The sequence below is a fragment of the Acinonyx jubatus genome, chromosome E4 (assembly GCF_027475565.1).
Source record: "Acinonyx jubatus isolate Ajub_Pintada_27869175 chromosome E4, VMU_Ajub_asm_v1.0, whole genome shotgun sequence".
NCBI classification, from domain to species: Eukaryota; Metazoa; Chordata; class Mammalia; order Carnivora; family Felidae; genus Acinonyx; species Acinonyx jubatus.
This window is the reverse complement of record NC_069395.1, coordinates 51,404,979-51,423,141: the sequence shown is the minus strand read 5'-3', so window position 1 is coordinate 51,423,141 and position 18,163 is coordinate 51,404,979. Positions and strand designations below refer to the sequence as shown.

The following is an 18,163-nucleotide window of genomic DNA, read 5'->3' as shown; positions in this document are numbered from 1 at the left end:
CTGACCGACCGAGGCTCAGTGATAGAGATGACTGACTCACCAGCCCCTGGCCAGGCAGTGGCCATGGTCTGCCTCAGAGCCCAGGGCTCTCCCGCCATTTGATGCCCTAGTTCAGGGCTTCCTGGGCCAGCAGAGGTGGGTTGGTGCTTCAGAAGGAGTTAAACGTGAGCTCCCATGAGGAGATTTCAGCACTGTTGCAGGACCCCTGTTCTGTTCTCCCTCCCTCCCAGAAAAAATGTAAAGAACACAGAAATATTAGGTGTACCTTACCAAATTCAAAATAATTGTGTTTCACGTCAAGGCACCCGCTATGAAGCATGGTGGAAAGGAGGGAGATGGGGTTTTGTGTTGGGGCTTCTGTATTCGAATGACTACAGAGGAAAGTAGGTGGAGACAAAGATGCCATTCCAGCCTTCCAGAATTCCAGAATCATTTCTGAGGTTAGCTAGGATGGCGGTTAGCATGGCTGTCTTTCAAGGTCACGAGGAATGACATCAATTAGTATCACTTCTCGTAGGATATACAGGTGTGTTTAGCTTGTAGCTCCTTTTCAGGTTTACCTCATATAAACGAGTCCAGTTTACTCTGACAGGAACTGCCTTCCTTCCCCAAAGAGAGGAGTTTTTGAAAAGAAGGCAGCACATATTTTCATGAAATAGTACCCAAGTCTGTCTCCATTTTCTCACTTCCCACTCACTCTTCAGCCCACTCCATTTTGGCTTCTGCCCTTGTCTGTCTCCAGTGCAGCCTTTGTTAGAGTCACTCACGACTTCTGTCTCACTAAATTCTATGGACATGTTCCTTAGGCCACGTGTCCCTTGACTGCTTACCTGCCGTTGACACTATCGGCCACACTTTTCTCTCTGTGGTCTTTGTGGTTCCATGCTTTCCTAATTGTCCTTCATGAACGTTCTCCTTAATGAACACATCCTTCTGCACCTGGCTGCTGCGTATTGGTGGTCCCCGAGTCTTGATTCTAGGCCCTTTTCTCTTTTTAGGTACTCTTTCTTCCCAGGTCATCTCATCCTCTCCAGTGGCTCCACTTTACGATCTGTGTCCCCGTGGCTTTCTGTATTCATTAGGATAGAGCAGGCCTTGCTGCAGTAAACACCACCAGATTCCAATGATCTGAGACATAAAAAGTTTCTTCCCATGTGTGCAATCTTCTGGGGGTTTGGCAGTCACTTCTAAGTGGTGACTCAGGATTCAGGCTGATTCCAGCTCATGGCTCTGCTCTGTGGTCATGTGGCCTTCACCAAGGCCCCGTGATGCATGGCAATGGAAGAGGGAGCATGGAGAGCCCTCCTGCCCTCCTGCACTCCCACTTACGGCCCTTTGGCTAGAATGAGTCACATGGCTCCAGCTTAACTGCAAGGGAGCCTGGAGAAGGAAGATTCCCTGTGTTTCTGGGGAGAGGAAAGTGAAATGGGTCTTGGTGGGCACTTAGCATCATCTGAGACACATGCTTACCTTTGTAAGTCTGGCCTAGATCTCTCTTCAGAACCCTAGTCCTTCACTCATCTGCCACTATGGCCTCCCCATTCGCCAGGGCACCTTGGGGGTGACCCTCACTTACCTTGTCCCAAGTGAGCTCGTGATGCACCCGCAGAACCTGTCTTCTCTCAGAGCCCCCATCTCCGCCAATAGCTGAGGGAACAGCCACCCAGTGCCGCAAGCCCAAACCACAAGAATCACTCCTGACTTCTCTTTCAGTTCCACTTTCAACTTGTCACCACATCCATCAGTGTGACCTTCTCTCTGCTTCTGTCTGACCTCGGGGCAGCCCCAGTCCAAGCTGCTGCCCTCCTTCACTCAGTGACATCTGTCCAAGTGTGTCAGAGTGAAAGGTCCATCTCCCTTTGCAGGTCTTCCAAAGGCGCAACACTGGACAGCTGGATTTCTTCAAGCGTTGGCGGACCTATGTGGAAGGCTTTGGGGACCCCATGAAGGAGTTCTGGCTTGGTATGAACTCTGAGATTCCGGAAGGGCTGTGCTGTGGAAGGGACATCTCCCTTCAAAAGCTGCTTGGGTGGCTTGTGAAGGCTCCCCACGTTCAGGAAGATGTTTCAGTGACAGGGACAGGATACCCTGAGGAACCTACCCACCAAGGTGTTGGTGGGGACATGTTGCTAGGAAGGTTCTCATGTGCTGGGATTGTGAGCAGGTGTGGCTGTCACAGGTGGTCTTTATGCTGTATCTGAGCTCCACAGGATCTGCCTGGAGCCTGCACATCTTAGAAACCATAGTAGAAAAACAGTTGACTGATTGGGATTCTGGGCTATTATTGGGAGGTCATACCAGTAGTCCCTGAAATTCTACTAGTAATGCCCATCATTATGGGGATTGTTTTTTCCCTTTCCCTTCTGCTCTTTTCTGGAGCAGATGCTCATAGAGAGTGAACTAGCCGAAAGCACCCACTGGGAAATGGAGAATGAAAAAATCATAATCTGGAGACCCAGTGTCAGGTAGAGTAGGTGATGATGTGGTTTTCTTGGTGCAAAATTCCTCCAGAGACCTTACGGTGGCATCTGATGCCCTCTTCTGCTTGGTGAGATAAGGGGATGATAAGTAGAAGTGCATCTACTTTAGAGAGAAGGAGTGTGGGGGCAGGTTCACCAGTGATTACCCTCCACCGCTCTTTCTCACAGGACGTGGTTTCCACACTCGTTAATATGGCCGTGCCAGAGAGATAACAGGATGAGAAAATGGGTCCCCCAAAAGAGATAGCGTGAGGAAGTGCCCATTAGCAGAGGTGGTGAAGGCTAAGGTGACTTTTGGTGCCGAACATCTCGGCTGCTGGTAGGTGGGCACTTGCACACATAGGTTGATTGGTTATTGGGATTGCCTGCTTTATTTTTAGGACTCGACCAGCTGCACAACCTCACCACTGGCACTGCCACCCGGTATGAGGTGAGAGTGGACCTACAGACAGCCAACGAGTCCGCCTATGCCGTGTATGATTTCTTCCAGGTGGCCTCCAGCAAGGAGCGGTACAAGCTCTCAGTCGGGAAATACAGAGGCACGGCCGGTAAGCAAAAGCATCTCCCCCCTGCCAGGGTCTCGGGCTCGAGCCCGTGGGTCTGAGGATCGGTTTGCCATGGGCCATGGATCTGGGGGATGCGATACTGCTCTGTGAAGGTGACTTGTCCTCATTGATCATTGATGATCGAGGCCCCTCAGGCATGATGCCCTACAGGGGGTGAGCAGTAAACAGGTATGTTAAAGCAATCCTTGACCATCTGAAAGTTGGGAATTTTGTACATTACACATTGATCCCCCCACCAGTAAAAGCCCTCCTCTTACGCTCCCCTGGTTCAGGCTGCTGTGCATTGGCCAATGAACCCGCATCCTGAGTGATCCATGGTGCCTGCCCACCTTGCACTGGGCTTCAGCGGTATGGCTGCTGTCCTTGCACAGAAGAGTGTGTGTGTGTGTGTGTGTGTGTGTGTGTGTGTGTGTGTGTGTGTGTTATTTGAATATTTTGCAGCACTTTACCATAAGTAAAGAAAAAAATGACAGGGCTGATTCAAACAAGAAGAAGGAAGGTCTCATTAACCTCATAGAACTGTGACAACCCAGAAATTAGCAGTTCAGCCGAAAGCAGGGAATCTCTAACCTTGATTAGCTGCTCATTGGATGCAAGCCAGTCGATGGTGTGGTCGGTTGTGAAGGAAGAGAACAGCATAAGCAACATGACTGAAATACTGGGATTTTACCGTTGAGTTTTCTATTTAAGAGGGGAAGGTGGTGGTTGTTTTAATATATTTTAAACTTACATTTATAGTTTTTAAAAATTCCCTAACAAGTCGTTTGATTTTGCACGTTTTTGACTTTGGTGTGACTCTGTAGGGATGTGTTACCAGTCGGATCCACTGACTCTATAGGACCTGGTTGCTCCCCTTAGGCGGTCAGTAAATAGATAAGTAATAATATAAAGTAACTTTTGCAAAGTGTCACCTAGTGGTGAGGAGAATAAGGAGCTACAGGATGCGACAAGGTGGGTACGCTGAGGCTGTTGAAGGGAGCTTCCCCCAGGGCAGGAGGCAGGAGCTGGGTCTGAGGGTGGGACTTAGATGGGAAACAAAGAAGGGCCCCCCGGCCCAGGGGAGTCCATGGTGAGCAAGGACCGAGCAGAAGCAAGGGTGCGGGGGTGTGCCCTTGAAGCCTGAGGCCACTCAGGCCACTCCTCCTCCCCTAACGGTGGAGGACTGTGAACAGATGCCTCTGGAGTGTGATCCGAAGTGGCCAGTAGCTAATGCAAAGTTACTTTTAGGTCTTATAATTTAATTGTTTTGTTTTTTTTTTAATCACAAGAATTTTGCATTTGCTAAAATGTGATGTTGCTAGCAAGATCTTTCAGTGTGATGTTATGGATGTTTCATAGTGTAGGGGATAGTCCCCGAGACCCAAGGAGTTTGCACAGGGGCCGGTGAAGGGGTGGGTCTACTGACATGGGGACATGGGAGGAGACAAAGAGGAAGGGGTAGGCACCTACTAGCGCATGAAGAGTTTGGGTGACAGACACGGCAGAATTGTTCAAGCGTTCCGAGGGGGTGGGTGGGGGAAGCGTGCAAAGATAAGTGCAGTGTTTCAGGGAAAATCCTTGAAGAAAAAACGGACCATTGCTGGAAGAGCTGTCACTTCTCTCTGGGGGTCTGGGGTCTCCATAGGTGAAACAGGCTGGGCAACCCTTTTCTACTTGCTATACAGTTTCTGGATGTTGGGTACGCTGCACTTCATCTGCTCACAGTACAGTACGAAACGTGAAAGGCAGGCATAGGAACGAGGCAGTTAAAATAGTTGGGAAGCACAGATGGACATTCCTGGGGTTGTGACGATAAAACCGAATCGGGGGGTGGGGTGGGGAGGGATGGAGAGATGCTGTTTTGACCACTCAGCACTCTGCCTACCCTTTTCCCAGTTCTGGATGAAATCAGACCACATTGCTGATGGCTCATTCCTGGATCTCCAACCATTAGGTGTGAGGGTGCACACATCACAGGCTCCCTGAGACCCTTCGGGCCCCTCCTGTCCTGCTCAGTCCACATGGAGGATAGCTGGTCTTCCTTCTTCTTGCCGTTCACTACTGACCGTGGAGATCAAGTCGGTCTGCCTTTCTCGGGCTAAAGATTCCCAGCCTCCGGAGACTCCATTCATGGGATCTTCCTTGGACAAGATGCGGAGTTCCTACATCTCTCCCGGAATCCCGGTGCCCCCAGCTCCCAACTGGGGACATCACTCAGGCCTGCCCACGAGGGCCGCCCATTCTCCTCTCTTCTACCGCACACCTTTTCCAACGCCTGCCCTAAAATAACTGGGAAATGAACTGATGCTAATGGGGAAAGGAGTGAAAAGGAGTCAGTATATTCGTGAATTAACGTGGTCCTCCTCCCAGGGACTCTATTTGCATTTTAAGTGTGATTAGGGGATAATTGCCATTCTGAGGTTGTTCAGGCCCACAGTGCTGGTCAGCGGAAGATGCCTTTTCTAATAGGAGGCCTCGGGAGACTTTCAGATCACACCACATTTGGCAGCACTCTGGTCTCCGCATACGTGCCGTTCCTACTTGGACACTCTGAAATTGAGTGGTGGGCTTAGTGGAGTTTTAGCTTTCCTTGTATAGGCTGATTTGTCCCCAGGAGAGTTTTGAAATTTAGGAAGCTTCTGACCACTCACATCCTAAATGATGAGGTGCTGTTTAGAGGACATAGCACTCAAATAGAAGGTGAAGGGTTTGATGTCTCTGTGCATGTGCTGGCTGTCCCCATTGGAGCTCTGATTAGGATTGGGCATGTGGGACCCTGGGGGAAACGTGTCAGTCAGGACCACTCTGACTCACACTGTGCAGGTGGGCCCCCGACTTCTGCTTCCCTGAAGTCCTGTCAGAGAGCTCTGTTATTCCCACGTGAAGGAGAGCCCAGCAAGGAAGTGCCAGGTGAATATAGTTTCCGATTCTGGATCTTGGAGCAGGGCCGGGAGGACATCTAATGAGCTCTGCCTATAAGACGCTGTTCGTCTCTGGAGAGGTGATGGTGAAAACACAGACATTTGGAGTGGCGCAGAGCGACTTCTATGGGCTGACCCGTCATTTACAGCTGGGTTCAATCCCATCGACACGAGACTTGGGGATGTCCGACCAGGGATGATGGGTTCACGCCCTGGGGGCACTTGGAAGCGTGACTAAGGAATGCCACCAGCATTCAGTGGGCCCGGGCCAGGGATGCTGACTGTCCACGGTGAGGAATTGTTCTACACAAATGCCAGTGCCTTTCTTGCTTTGAAACAGATTCTTTAACACTGGTACTTAGAATTTTTTTAACTATTTATTTATTTTTGAGAGAAAGAGAGAGTGTGAATGGACGAGGGGCAGAGAGAGAAGGAGACACAGAATCCGAAGCAGGCTCCAGGCTCTGAGCTGTCAGCACAGAGCCCAGTGCAGGGCTCGAACCCATGAACCATGAGATGGTGACCTGAGCCAATGTCAGACACTTAACTGACTGAGCCACCCAGGCGCCCCTTAAATACTGGTACTTAAAGGCGAAACAAGTGTTGGGTTCGTGGACACAAGGGAAAGCTAGAAATGGCACACATCCACTTCCATGGGCCCATTCCTGTTCCCAGGGTTCAAGGTCCAGACAGTCTTGTGTGACTTAAAAGGGATGTGATGTCGATGGCTTCTTGGGGTCTGAGGTGGCTCAGCTGCCTGGGTCATCCTTCCCGACTCAGGAGGTGCAAGAGGAGAGCTGATCTTGGAGTGATGTTTTGACAAGATGGGTGATAACCAGCTCAGCGGCCCCACCCAGGGCTCTTATGGGGTTGCCACCAACCCCACACGCACCTCCTGAGGGGAGCCAGCCGCCCACCCAAAACCATTGTACTAGAAGTTAAGGCTGCTTATTTCTCATCCAATGTTTTCTCCTCAAACTCTGATAGAAGAGAGAGGGTCTGACGACCACTGGCTTTTCTACTTTATCTTACTTAGGGAGATAAGCTTAATAGATCAGAACACCGTGTTGGCTGGGGCCTGATGACCAGAGCAAAGCAATTTCTTGATTCATGACTATCCTCGCTGTCCATGCTCTGAACATCAGCATGGCTTCATTTTCTGGAAGGGAGCAAATCCATCATGGAATAAACTGCCACACTTAGTCCGAAACCTGCTTCGCTTTCCTTGATCCCAGTGCCTAAGGTTCGATAACTGTGAACAAATCGTTAAGAAACAGCCTCCGCACAGATTCTTAGGAAACAGCTCTGGGAACTTTAGATGCGCATTCGGTAAGCTGAGCTCATTAAAAGAGTGTCACCAAGGGAGCAATCGCGTGTTATTTTAAGCTGTAGTTAACTGTCTGCTAGAGAGCTGAAGGGGAGAGAGATGTGTACGAATCCAGCGACTACACGCCTTTCCTCAGTTGGAGGAAACTCTTGGGGGCAGGGGCCCTTCAGCTGTCTTAGCAGGAACGGCCTATGTCCCCTGCTCTCACTCCCCTGCTTTCGCCGGGGAAGCCATCAAGGAGCCATTGTTCAAGCTGCAAAGTCAGACGGACAATCTGGGACCATCTGGGACCTTCCCTTTTCATAATGTGTTGTTAACTCTTTACATACATCTGCCCCCTTCCTCCCCCAACTAAGTTCTTGAGGGTGGGGACCTCCTCCATCTGTTTTCCCAGGGCTGAGCGTGGTGCTGGGCCCAGCAGGTGTTCTCATGGTTCCTGAATAAATGAAGGAAGTTGCAGACCGACGTTCTGAAGGGCTTGTTGTCCTCAGAAGAGCTTGTGAAAATGCAGACTGCAGGCGGGTACTGCCTCAGAGTTTCTGGTTCTGTGGATCCGGGGTGGGGGTGGAGCTGAGAATGTGCCTTTCTAACAAATTCCCAGGTGCTGCTGATGCTGCTGGTCCAGGGGCCACACCGGGAGAACCAGAGACGGCCTGCTCTGGTTCAAGTAATTAAAGGTCTCTACTGAAATAAGGCAGCCGCAGGCAAGTTGGTGTGTCAGGGAGGACCCTGGACTGGGAATCTGAGGACTGAGGTTTGAGTCCCGGCCCTACTATCTGGGGATAGTGGGACCTTGACAAGTCCCCAGAGTCTAACCTCTGTGAGTCTGTCTCCTCATGGGACTGCCGGCTGCCTGGCCCACCTTGTAGGCTGTCGTGGGGACAGAGGGGGAGGATACGGATGTGAAGGTGGTCGGTAGCTCAGGGGTCAGATGAAAACCTAAGTGTTGTCATGATAGGAACACAACTTAGGATTGATTCAGGCCCTTGTCACCTTTTATGAGCTGAATTAAGAATTAAACTGATACAAAGATGATACATACCATGGGGGAAATGGTAGAAATACAAGTCAGATGATTCAAGCGGATTTCCAGACAGGATGTAATGAAGCACTGAACTGTATATATGTGCCAGGAGGGCCTGGGAAACTCGGGAGTGTGTGCTGGGAGGGGGTGTGGGAGGATTATTAAGGAGACCGACCCTTCCTCAGGAGTGGGGTCCAGCTGGGCTTTGAGGGGCGTTTAGGAGTTGGACCGGGGAGGGCAGAGGCATGGAGGGCAGACCTGTCTGCTGCACAAGCCGTGTGTGCCTGTGGGGACAGCGGGCCAGGAGATGGTGCGAAGGGTACAAGCCAAATTACAGGCTGCAAAGCCAAGCAAGGAGGAGCGGCTCCTTCCCTGTGGTGGGTGGTGGGAAGGACATTGACGGGAGAGCATGAAAGTGGACACTTATGCTTCAGGAAGGCCGGGAGGGCTGTCGTGTTGATGCAGGCCCGAGGAGGGGAGAGCAGGCCGTGTGGCAGCCCCAGGAGTGAGGCCATCTGTGAGTGATCCTCAGGAAGAAGGGCTCCGTAGAGGGGTACATGGGATTGGCAAATGTGGCTCTGAGTTCGAGGCTGGGGTGGCTAAGAGGATGGCTGAGTGAGGGCAGGGAATATGGGAGAGGGGTGGTCAGGTGCTGGGGGGAGAGCCGACGAGTTTGGTTTCAGATGTTTGGTTATTTTACGTGACTGTGTAGCCTCTGAGTGAAAATGCTGGAAGGGAGCAAGCTGTTGGAAGCTATTGGAGAAACAGGCCTGAAGTTTGGGTGACAGGCCAGGAAGGAGAATCTCTTTATCTGTATCATGTCCTCACCTTGGCCGTTTTCAGAGACGAGTGATTTACCTGTGACATAAATGGCCAGATCTTTGGCGTTTTCATGCCCAGAGATTGTCCTGCTGAGCCCAGAGTTCCATCACCATCTCAGCGGCCGAACTTCACTGTTCACCCCTCATCTCTCCTCTCCCGCAGGGGATGCTCTTACTTACCACAACGGATGGAAGTTTACAACTTTTGACAGAGACAACGATATTGCCCTCAGCAACTGTGCCCTGACACATCATGGTGGCTGGTGGTATAAGAACTGCCACTTGGCCAACCCCAACGGCAGATACGGGGAGACCAAACACAGTGAGGTAGGCGACAGGTGCACTTTTTTTTGTTCCAAGCTCTGCCCAAAGCTTTGCGTTCCCAAAGTGACACTCTCCACGCTGGTTTGGCTACCTCTCTCCTTCTGATGCTCCCAGTCGGGGCAGTGGGGCTTCTTCTCCAGGCTCTATGGCCTGGAGGTCAAGGCCTCCCCTGCCCACCCGCTGCAGCCCTTCCCCACTCTGCATTCCCACCAGAGCTGCAAACTTAGTGTAGGTGGGTGGGAGCTCAGGCTGCCCACTGCTGGACAGAGACAGGTGACATGGATTATGCACCATCTGTTTCCGGGCCACCCATGGACACTATCTTCGTAACAAAATGCCATGGGCTGGGTGGCTGGAACGAGACACATTTGTTTCTCAGTTCTGGAGGGTAGGAAGTCCACAATCAAGTTGCCTGCTAGCAGATTCGGTTCCTGGTGAAAGCTCTCTTTCTGTCTTGCGGATGGTGGCCTTTTCACTGTGTCCTCCTATGGTGGAGAGAGAGAGAGAGAGAGAGAGAGAGAGAGAGAGAGAGAGAGAGAGCTCTCATCTCTCTTCCTTTTCTTACAAGGGCACTAATCCCATCATGGGGGACCCACCCTCATGATCTCATCAACCCTGATTACCTCCCCAAATCCCACCTCCAGAGACTACCACTTTGGGGGTTAGGACTTCAACATATGCCTTGGGGGCAGGTGGGAGCTAACATTCTATTCATAACTTCAGAATTCTTTCTAGTTGTTCTCCCAGTGAAACCACAACTATTTGCCTCAAGTCCTTTGATCACCAGGAAACAAGTTTTTTCTGTCTTTGATCTGACCCACTTTTGGGTCCACTTCATCCAGAGCCACTCAGAGTCTACCCAGAGTGTTGTGCTAAACTTCTCTCTCCATTTCAGGAGGTGCACCCAGGACTGAGAGTTCTTGATGGCTCCTCTCCCCTTCCTTGCTCTGAAACTTTCCTACCAGTGATTTCTCAAACCTCCATGACCCGTGGACATCATCTTGACTCCTTGCCAGGCATCTCCTGACTGCTCCCACACATCTTCTTGAAAATGGCGTCTTGTTGCCATGAGCTCCTCCCCACCTTGGGTTTCTAACTTCCCACCCTGGGTCTATTCTAGCCTTCAGGAAGCCACCGCTCCCCAGAACTTACCTTATAACCGGTGTCACTGTAAATATTAGCTCATCTCAAGTCCAGGTACAGTTTGATTACTTTGGCCCTGACCAGACGGGGGTGGGGGGGCTCCCAATCCTTGTGTGATTTTTCAAAGGGAAGAAGAAATGTTCCCCCAGGGAGGCCAAGGAGGGTGGGTCCATGAATCATGGTGGCAGCATATGGGCTGACTCAGGAAAGCCTGTGATCAGAGATCAAATATTTGAAATGAGCAACCAGCATGCCCTAAACCATCCCCATATTTGCTAATAAAAGACATTCATCTGGTTAATGTGCTTTTCACAGTCTGCAAGGCATTTAGCTTCCTGTTTATTATTTACCTCACAAATTAAAATACATAAAATTGGTCACTTGGGCTCTTTATTGGCCAGGTTGCAAGGTTATTAAGTGAATTAAATATTATTACGCTCACCAGTCAAAAGACATAAAATGAAATTTAGTTTTCAGCAGGCTATTCGTTACCCCAGAGCTAGTATCTAAACAGTTTAAATTGAAAATGATTTTACACGATTGGCCAATTAATATGTTTATTTTTGCCTTTAATTTTTTGGAAAGGAAAAGAGTGAGGCAAAGATATTGTGCCTGTTGCTGGCCAGGTTGACCCTGTGTTAGCTTTGCTGCCTCGGGCTCCCCGGCCCCCTGGGCTCACACCCTATCCTCACACCCTATCCTTCCAACCACCAGGTGGAGGTGGTGGGGGCTTCTGAGTCATCAGCCTAACTTCAGCTGCCCAGCAGAGGGCACATGTTTCTATTTTTTTATTAGTTTTTAATTTTTTATATTAAATATAATTTATCAAGTCGGTTTCCATACAACAATACCCAGTGCTCATCCCAACAGGGAGGGCACATGTTTCTAGATTCAGCTGTACTTCCCTTATCATAACTACCCCAGTAACCACCTGTCTTCCTTAAGCAGAGAGGGTGTGGTCCTCCCCTCCCCTCCCCTCCCTGCAAAGAAGCGTTCCTTTGTACCTTGTACCTTAACCCATCCCACCCTCCTCCCTAGTGCCTTTTCTTGATGTTGACTTTTTCTTTCTTTCTTTCTTTCTTTCTTTCTTTCTTTCTTTCTTTCTTTCTTTCTTTCTTTCTTTTCTTTCTTTCTTTCTTTCTTTCTTCCTATGTAGGGGGTGAACTGGGAGCCATGGAAAGGACATGAATTCTCCATTCCTTATGTGGAGTTGAAAATCCGCCCTCATGGCTACAGTGGAGAGCACATCCTGGACAGAAAGAAGCGGACACTAGGAGAAAATTCGAGAATGTTCTGATGGCCTATTTGAACAGTCATCACACGAGACAAGACCAGCCCAGGGTTGGGGCTATGTAGGCTTGGGGCAAGGTGGGTAGTGGTGACTGGTTAATGGAAGTTTGAGGGATACTCCTGGCCTCTGGTTTCTGAGATGGCTGGGTAACCTCCAGGACAAAGTGTGTGACCAAACTTCAGACCACACAGGTCTCTGTCACCTGCATTTCTGCCCATCTGTATTGGAGACCTGCAAATCAACACAATAGTATATATGAGAAAGAACACCGGACTGCAAGTTCGTCAGTCTTCAGTAGCAAATATATGGGATTGGGGAGTAGGGGGAAGGGAAAAGAATCATCTAGCACTTCACCAGTTGGTGTGTGTGTGTGTGTGTGTGTATACATATATCTTTTCTCTAGAAAGCCATATACCAAGGAGGGGTTCTATTTGATGACCAAGGGGCTTAACGTAGTCTGATGCTTGTTACCTCCCATGACCACTGGGATTTGAGGAAAAAGGTATAAATCTTCACCTGTTTAAAAAATGCTAGATCAGGAGAAAGAACAAAGGGACCAAGACTGATTCACATTGAGCTAAGTTGTGACCAGTATCCAGCAGGCTGGGAACCAAGCTTCCATGTTACCCCCCTTTTCAAGTTCCCCCTTCCCACATATTTGCATAATCACTTTCAGAGATCTGCATATGTTGTGAATAAATTCTCACTCGTTTCAGCTTTAAATAACTGGACTCTTTTGGTGATTGGTCCCTCCCAAAGACTCTTCAGTGACTCTCTTTCATGCCCTCAAGTCTTCAGCCCTGCCCCTTTCCCTGGGCCCCCACACTGTTGGGCCTGTAGGTGTTCTGAAGGTGCCCAGTAGAAGCTTCTTGTTTGCTCAGGCACTTGACAGGTCGGGTCCTTTGGGTTTACTTTCCTACCCCTTTGGAAAGTTTCTCTGTAGTGAAGTCAGTGATCATTATTAAAAGTAACTTACGTTCTGAGTCAAGAAAAAAAACAACACCTGGTTTTTAAAAAATTTGCCTTGTGTTATTTAACTCACATCAGTGCGCTTGAATTCTAAATTCAACCCAAGTGCATGTGAAGGTACAACTTGTGCATCACCACAGAATGCGGTCAGCCTGCCGTTTCATACTTGCGAGACGGCGAATCGTGGTATTTGGAACCTGGAGAGATGAGATGAGTGGGAGCGGAGGCATGTGCCCTAAAAGCTTCAGCGCCGCCCCAGGCCCGGGGAGTTGTTCACTGCCTCAGGTTGTCCAGGGTTTAACCTCCGGCCGAAGGCCAAGCTGTATGCCCCAAACGGGTTATGTCCCCCTTGTAGGCTTTCAGCACCGCCCGCGCCCCCCCATACGCACAATGCCGCAGTGCTTGTTGCTAGATCTGGTGAGGGCGGTCTAAACAGGAATTCAGTGAGAGTGTGTGTCTGCCTGCTTCTCACCAGGGTGTGTGCTGTGCCCTGGGTGGGAGGGGGACACAGGTGAGACACAGAGGTGAGCAAGCCAGACGGCGTGTGGACTGTCATTCATTCGTTCACTCATTGATTCCACAAAAGCTGATGGAGCCCCGTTAGGAGCCAGCTTCTGCTGTAAGTACTGGTGCTGCGGAAGCGAAGAAACTGCACTAGTCCCGCCCTCACCTTGGCGATTCAGGAGCCTGGCGCTCAACCCAGTGGACGCAGTGGACCGAACCTCGGGGTGACTCAGAGCTGGGGCTGGTGCGTGGCGGGCAAAAATTCCCCACGTGGGTTGGTGAATGCTTGGTAAACGTGCTGGGTAGAGCGCAGGTTGCTGGGCCTCATCCTTAGGTCTTGTGACTCAGTAGGTCTGGGCTGGGGCTGCCGCCAGATTGACCACTCTTGGAGTAAGCTCTGGCGTAGGGGTCGCCTGCTGCTGGTCTCTCTGCTCTGGACCTGTGATGCCCCCCACACACCTCTGTGTCCCCTGACCGCAGCATTTCTCCACCACCGGCCAAGATGAGGACTTGCCGGGACCTGGAAACTGCCGTGGGAGCCGTGCCGCCCGGAGGACTGGCAGGGGAAACCTCAGCTGACCCTTAAGGGGGGCAGAGAAGAAGTCAGGATGAGCTCATTTTTAAAGGCTGTTCATCTGACTGAGGAGAACGTTCTAGCCCTAAGTGTCTGTGCCTGGCCTCACTGGAATGAGACCAGCTCTGGTAGCCCCCGCCCCTGGGAATGGGTTCGTGCACAAACCTGCTCTGCAGAGGCCATTTTCCTCAGAGTCAGATTATGAGCCATCAGGGTTTTGAAGCTTAAGGGGCAATCCCTGCCCTTTAGGACAAACCAGAGAAGACAAAGTCTGTCACCGCAGGGCCAGGCTGCAAACCAGGCAGGAGGGCAGAAGCAAGGACGGAAGTACCAAGCACGTGCTAAAGCTCCCAAGCCGTCTTCTGTCCCACGCAAACTGCTAGCTAAGCGGTCATGGACAGAGCACAGGCCCTGCCCTCCAGCAGCCCGTGGCGTGGTGCTGACAGTTGGACAGCCGTGGGGACAAACCATGGCAGCTGGTAGCACACCGGGAGAGTGAGTCAACAGGGGTATGGACTGTCACTGTGGAGCAAGTGTCAAGGGCGTGACATCAGCATTAGGTCAGGTAGGAAGAAGTCTGAGTGTGTCAGGGAGGATAGAGAGGCCCGAGGGGGGCAGGGCACCTCGGGAAAAGGGAACTTGGTGGCAAGGACAGGAATGGGTGGGGTGTGGCATGGGTGAGGGAGGGAGAGGAGTGATTGATGAGGAGACTAGAGAGATGGCAGGGACAGTTGGCCCTGTGAGTGCTGGTTCTCAGCTCGGTGCCCGCTTAACCTCCAGGGACTCTACCTCAGTGGGTCTCAGCTGAGCCCTGGTGCCTGGAGCCTTTCAAAGCTAACATGCAACCAGTCCTGACAACCTCTGCTAGGATGAACGAGTCGGACAGCAGAGGTCGCTCAGCGGTGTTTGAATCTTGCAGTCACACTGACAGTTAAGCTTGCGTTTTGAAAATATCTGTCTGGAGGCAGGATAGGGAATGGTGGGGAGCTGTTGAGGGAAGCTCCTAGGAGAGGGTGGAGAATCACAGACAGGTTAGGGCTATTGCAGTAGAAAACAGGTAATGGCTCTCTTGGTCTGTGGCAGAAATGGTGGGACAGGGGAGAGGGCACAGATTAAAGAGATATTTAGGAGGAAGAATCAGCAGGAACTGAGGGGGCTGGGTGGTAAAGGCAAGGGAAGAATCCTGTCATGGCTGAGTTTAGAGCTGGTTTTTTTCTCTGGGAACAGGGCCCCAGAGTTTGTCACAAGGCATCACAAGCTCTGCCTTTTAACTTAGAACTCGCAGGGATTCAAGGATCAGTAAAGCCAGAAAATGCTGAATGAGCCAGGGAGAAGGACTAAGAATGACTCAAGGGATTCTGAGCAAGGGGATGTCAGGAAGAACAAGGACCAGGTATGGTGCATGAAAAGAGAATTCGTGGACAAGGAGACAAACAGCAGAGCAGGAGGCAAAACAAGTATAAATAACGGAAAGCTCTAGGCAAAACACAGTCATTTGCTGCAAGAAGTCCTCTGCTAAAAAAAATTTCCAAATCATTCCCTTAAGCCTTCCACCAGGGCAGTGAAAAGGATCAGGAAGGAGTTTCTGTCAATAAAGAGTGCAGTCAGGGCCTGCAGCCCTCTGCAGCAGACGTGCTGTACCCAGTCAGGCCAGAAGATGGCAGTGTTGTCCCATTGGGAGCATCTCCCTTCAAGGCCATTTTCCAATCCTCTCTGAAGGGGTGTTCTGAGGTTCTTCCTTTTCTTCCTTCCTGGGTAACATGGCCTGGGGAATCAGCTTATGGGGTACGGCTCAGCATCCAGCCCGTGCTTGGTGGTTGTGCAGGTAGTGTTGCTGTTGGCCTAATGCACAAAACAGGTAACTGGGAAACACCTTGAAGAGATTACCTACTGAAACCTAGACTCTGTCCCCTGACCTGGTCTACCCGGCCGGTTGCTGAGACAAGAAGATGGATCCATTGGCACGATGAAAGGTGAAGGGGGCACCCCTGGAAGAGATTTAGGCAGTTCCTAGTGTGTAATTAAATCCACTTCCCAAAGTCCTTCTGTTAGTCAGTTGTTTCTGTGGGGGAAATGTGGAATGGGTTGAATTCCACTTGCCACATTATATAAAGAGGTTAGTTCCCAGGTTAGCCCATAAATGCCTGTTTATTCCATAACGCAGACCAATTTCAGGGCATGTATGATGACAGAAATAGAAAACACTGGTATTGTAGTGTTGTTATTTAAACAAGGGAAAGAAACAAAATGGAGTGGAAACGGTTCTTTATTTGTGTAAGTGAAGAAAATCAGGTTTAATTAGACAAGGCTAAGGAGGCAGGTGAGGCTTGCTGTGGAGCACCTGAAGGAGACATCTGGGTGCTCTACAGCCTTGTGGGCATAGCTCTTGATTGTGTTCAAAAGGTTTCTGACTCAAAGTAGGTATCGCAAGTTAACAAGTCTTTGAGGAACCCAAATCCGATTAGGCTGGATCATGATGGCTGGTGTGTGAAGGGCCACTAGGATGGGATTCTGAAGACTTTGGTTTCCATCTCGGGTCTGGGTGAGTTACTTACCTTCTGTGGGCCTCATATTCTTCGTTTATAAAATGGAAATGACATCAGTCCCCGAGGTACTCCCTGCAAGAATCAAATGAGATACCGAAAGCACTCTTACATAATATATAACACTCTGGAATGGTAAGAGGGCTTGGATGTCTAGTCTTGATAACTTCAATCAAAACGTTTGGATTTTCTTTCTTCTCTCTCTCCCTCCCTCTCCCCCCCACCTCTTTTTTCCCCCTGATAGAGGTGTATCCCTAGCCAGCTCTAAGGTGTATGTGCTATGGATAGCCACCAATGGGATTATTACAGCTAACCAACGGACAAAGGAGAAAAGGCAGAGTGGGAAAGAAAAGCTTAATGAAGGTAAAGGGGGATCCGTCTATGTTTTGGAAAGCGTTTCCTTGGGGATGATATGAATTGAGCTGTACATGAGCCCTCCATGGCAGCATTTCCAAAATGATATTCCTCAGAATCCTTGCTCCTCCAGATCTCCTAAAAGAAGAGGTTTAGTGGTCAAATAAACTTGGGAAAACTCTGAGGTAAGTGGAGTTATACTAGTTTCTTTACTAAAGTACCCGTTAGAACCCTTAATGTGATACGTGATTATAGATCTCAAGGAGGCAGAGAGGGGAAGTCATGGGCTGCAGTAGTTTGCAATCTTGTTTGAATGTAGGATTTTCTTGTGTTCTGAGTAGCTAATATTTCTCAAGGTGTGGTTCAGGGACCGCTGGCAATTACATAGAGTGCTTGTTAGAAGAGCGGGTTGTGTGGACTCACCCTCGACTTAACAAATCTGTCAGAAGGGCAGAGGGACTGGGAATCTGCACTTGTAAGAAACCCCCCAGTGATCTCTTTTCCTTTCCCTTTTCCCCCAGTCAACACATTATTGAGCATATAGGATGCACTAGTTATTGGAGATAGGGTGGTGAGTGACATAGTTACTCTTCAGTCTTCACAAAGGCTTATTCTAATGAGGGGATGGCAGGGAAGTGTGGGAAGACGGGAACACCCACAGTGCAACATAGTCTGATCTTACTGTGATCCAGAAGACTTGTGTGGTTAGGGAAGCTTTCTTGGAGGCAGTGATGTAACACATGGAACATTTCACCCCAAATTTGTTTGTAATGACAATTAAGACTTAGAGTTATGAAAATCCCTCATCTGTCAAATGGGCACGACGATTTTGACCTTGACATATTTGTCAGCATCACATAAAACCCAGTGAGTCCTGAGCCCATTTAGTTGGAAGCCCAGTAAGGAAACACTCCCAGGAAGGTGGGAAGATGTTGATTCAAAGTCTTTCTTGATCTGGCCACCAGGGGGCGCTGTCACGCAGGGTGGCTTGGTGTGGAGAAGAGGCTGAGGCAGGGGTGAGTACCTACCCCATCCATCACAATTGCAAATTGGGAGTTTTGGTAATACTGTAGACCGTGCAGTGTATGGTGAAATTATGGACCACATCACACAAGGAGGAATAGAAAATGCACAGTATTGGGGCACCTGGGTGGCTCAGTTGGTTAAGTATCTGACTTCGGCTCAGGTCGTGATCTCATGGTCTGTGGGTTTGAGCCCACATCGTGCTCTGTGCTGACAGCTCGGAGCCTGGAGCCTCCTTGGGATTCTGTGTCTCCCTCTCTCTCTCTGTCCCTCCCCCACTTGTGCTCTGTCTCTCTCACTCTCAAAAATAAATAAACATT

The 18,163-nt window shown here is 49.9% G+C and overlaps 1 protein-coding gene across 3 annotated transcripts in view; it reads left to right on the top strand.

The window, feature by feature from the left end:
• Positions 1 to 13,083, top strand: part of TNN (tenascin N) — a 63,691-nt gene extending 50,608 nt beyond the window's left edge. Inside the window, exons 16-19 of one of the 3 annotated variants that reach the window (XM_053209829.1) lie at positions 1,866 to 1,962; positions 2,861 to 3,028; positions 9,282 to 9,445; positions 11,742 to 13,083. In XM_053209829.1, the coding sequence (XP_053065804.1) occupies positions 1,866 to 1,962; positions 2,861 to 3,028; positions 9,282 to 9,445; positions 11,742 to 11,882 (570 nt within the window). In that variant the 3' untranslated portion in view covers positions 11,883 to 13,083. The remainder of the gene's footprint in view (positions 1 to 1,865; positions 1,963 to 2,860; positions 3,029 to 9,281; positions 9,446 to 11,741) is intronic. The other 2 variants (XM_053209828.1, XM_053209827.1) reach the window with 2 other exon arrangements.
• Positions 13,084 to 18,163: the final 5,080 nt, after the last annotated feature.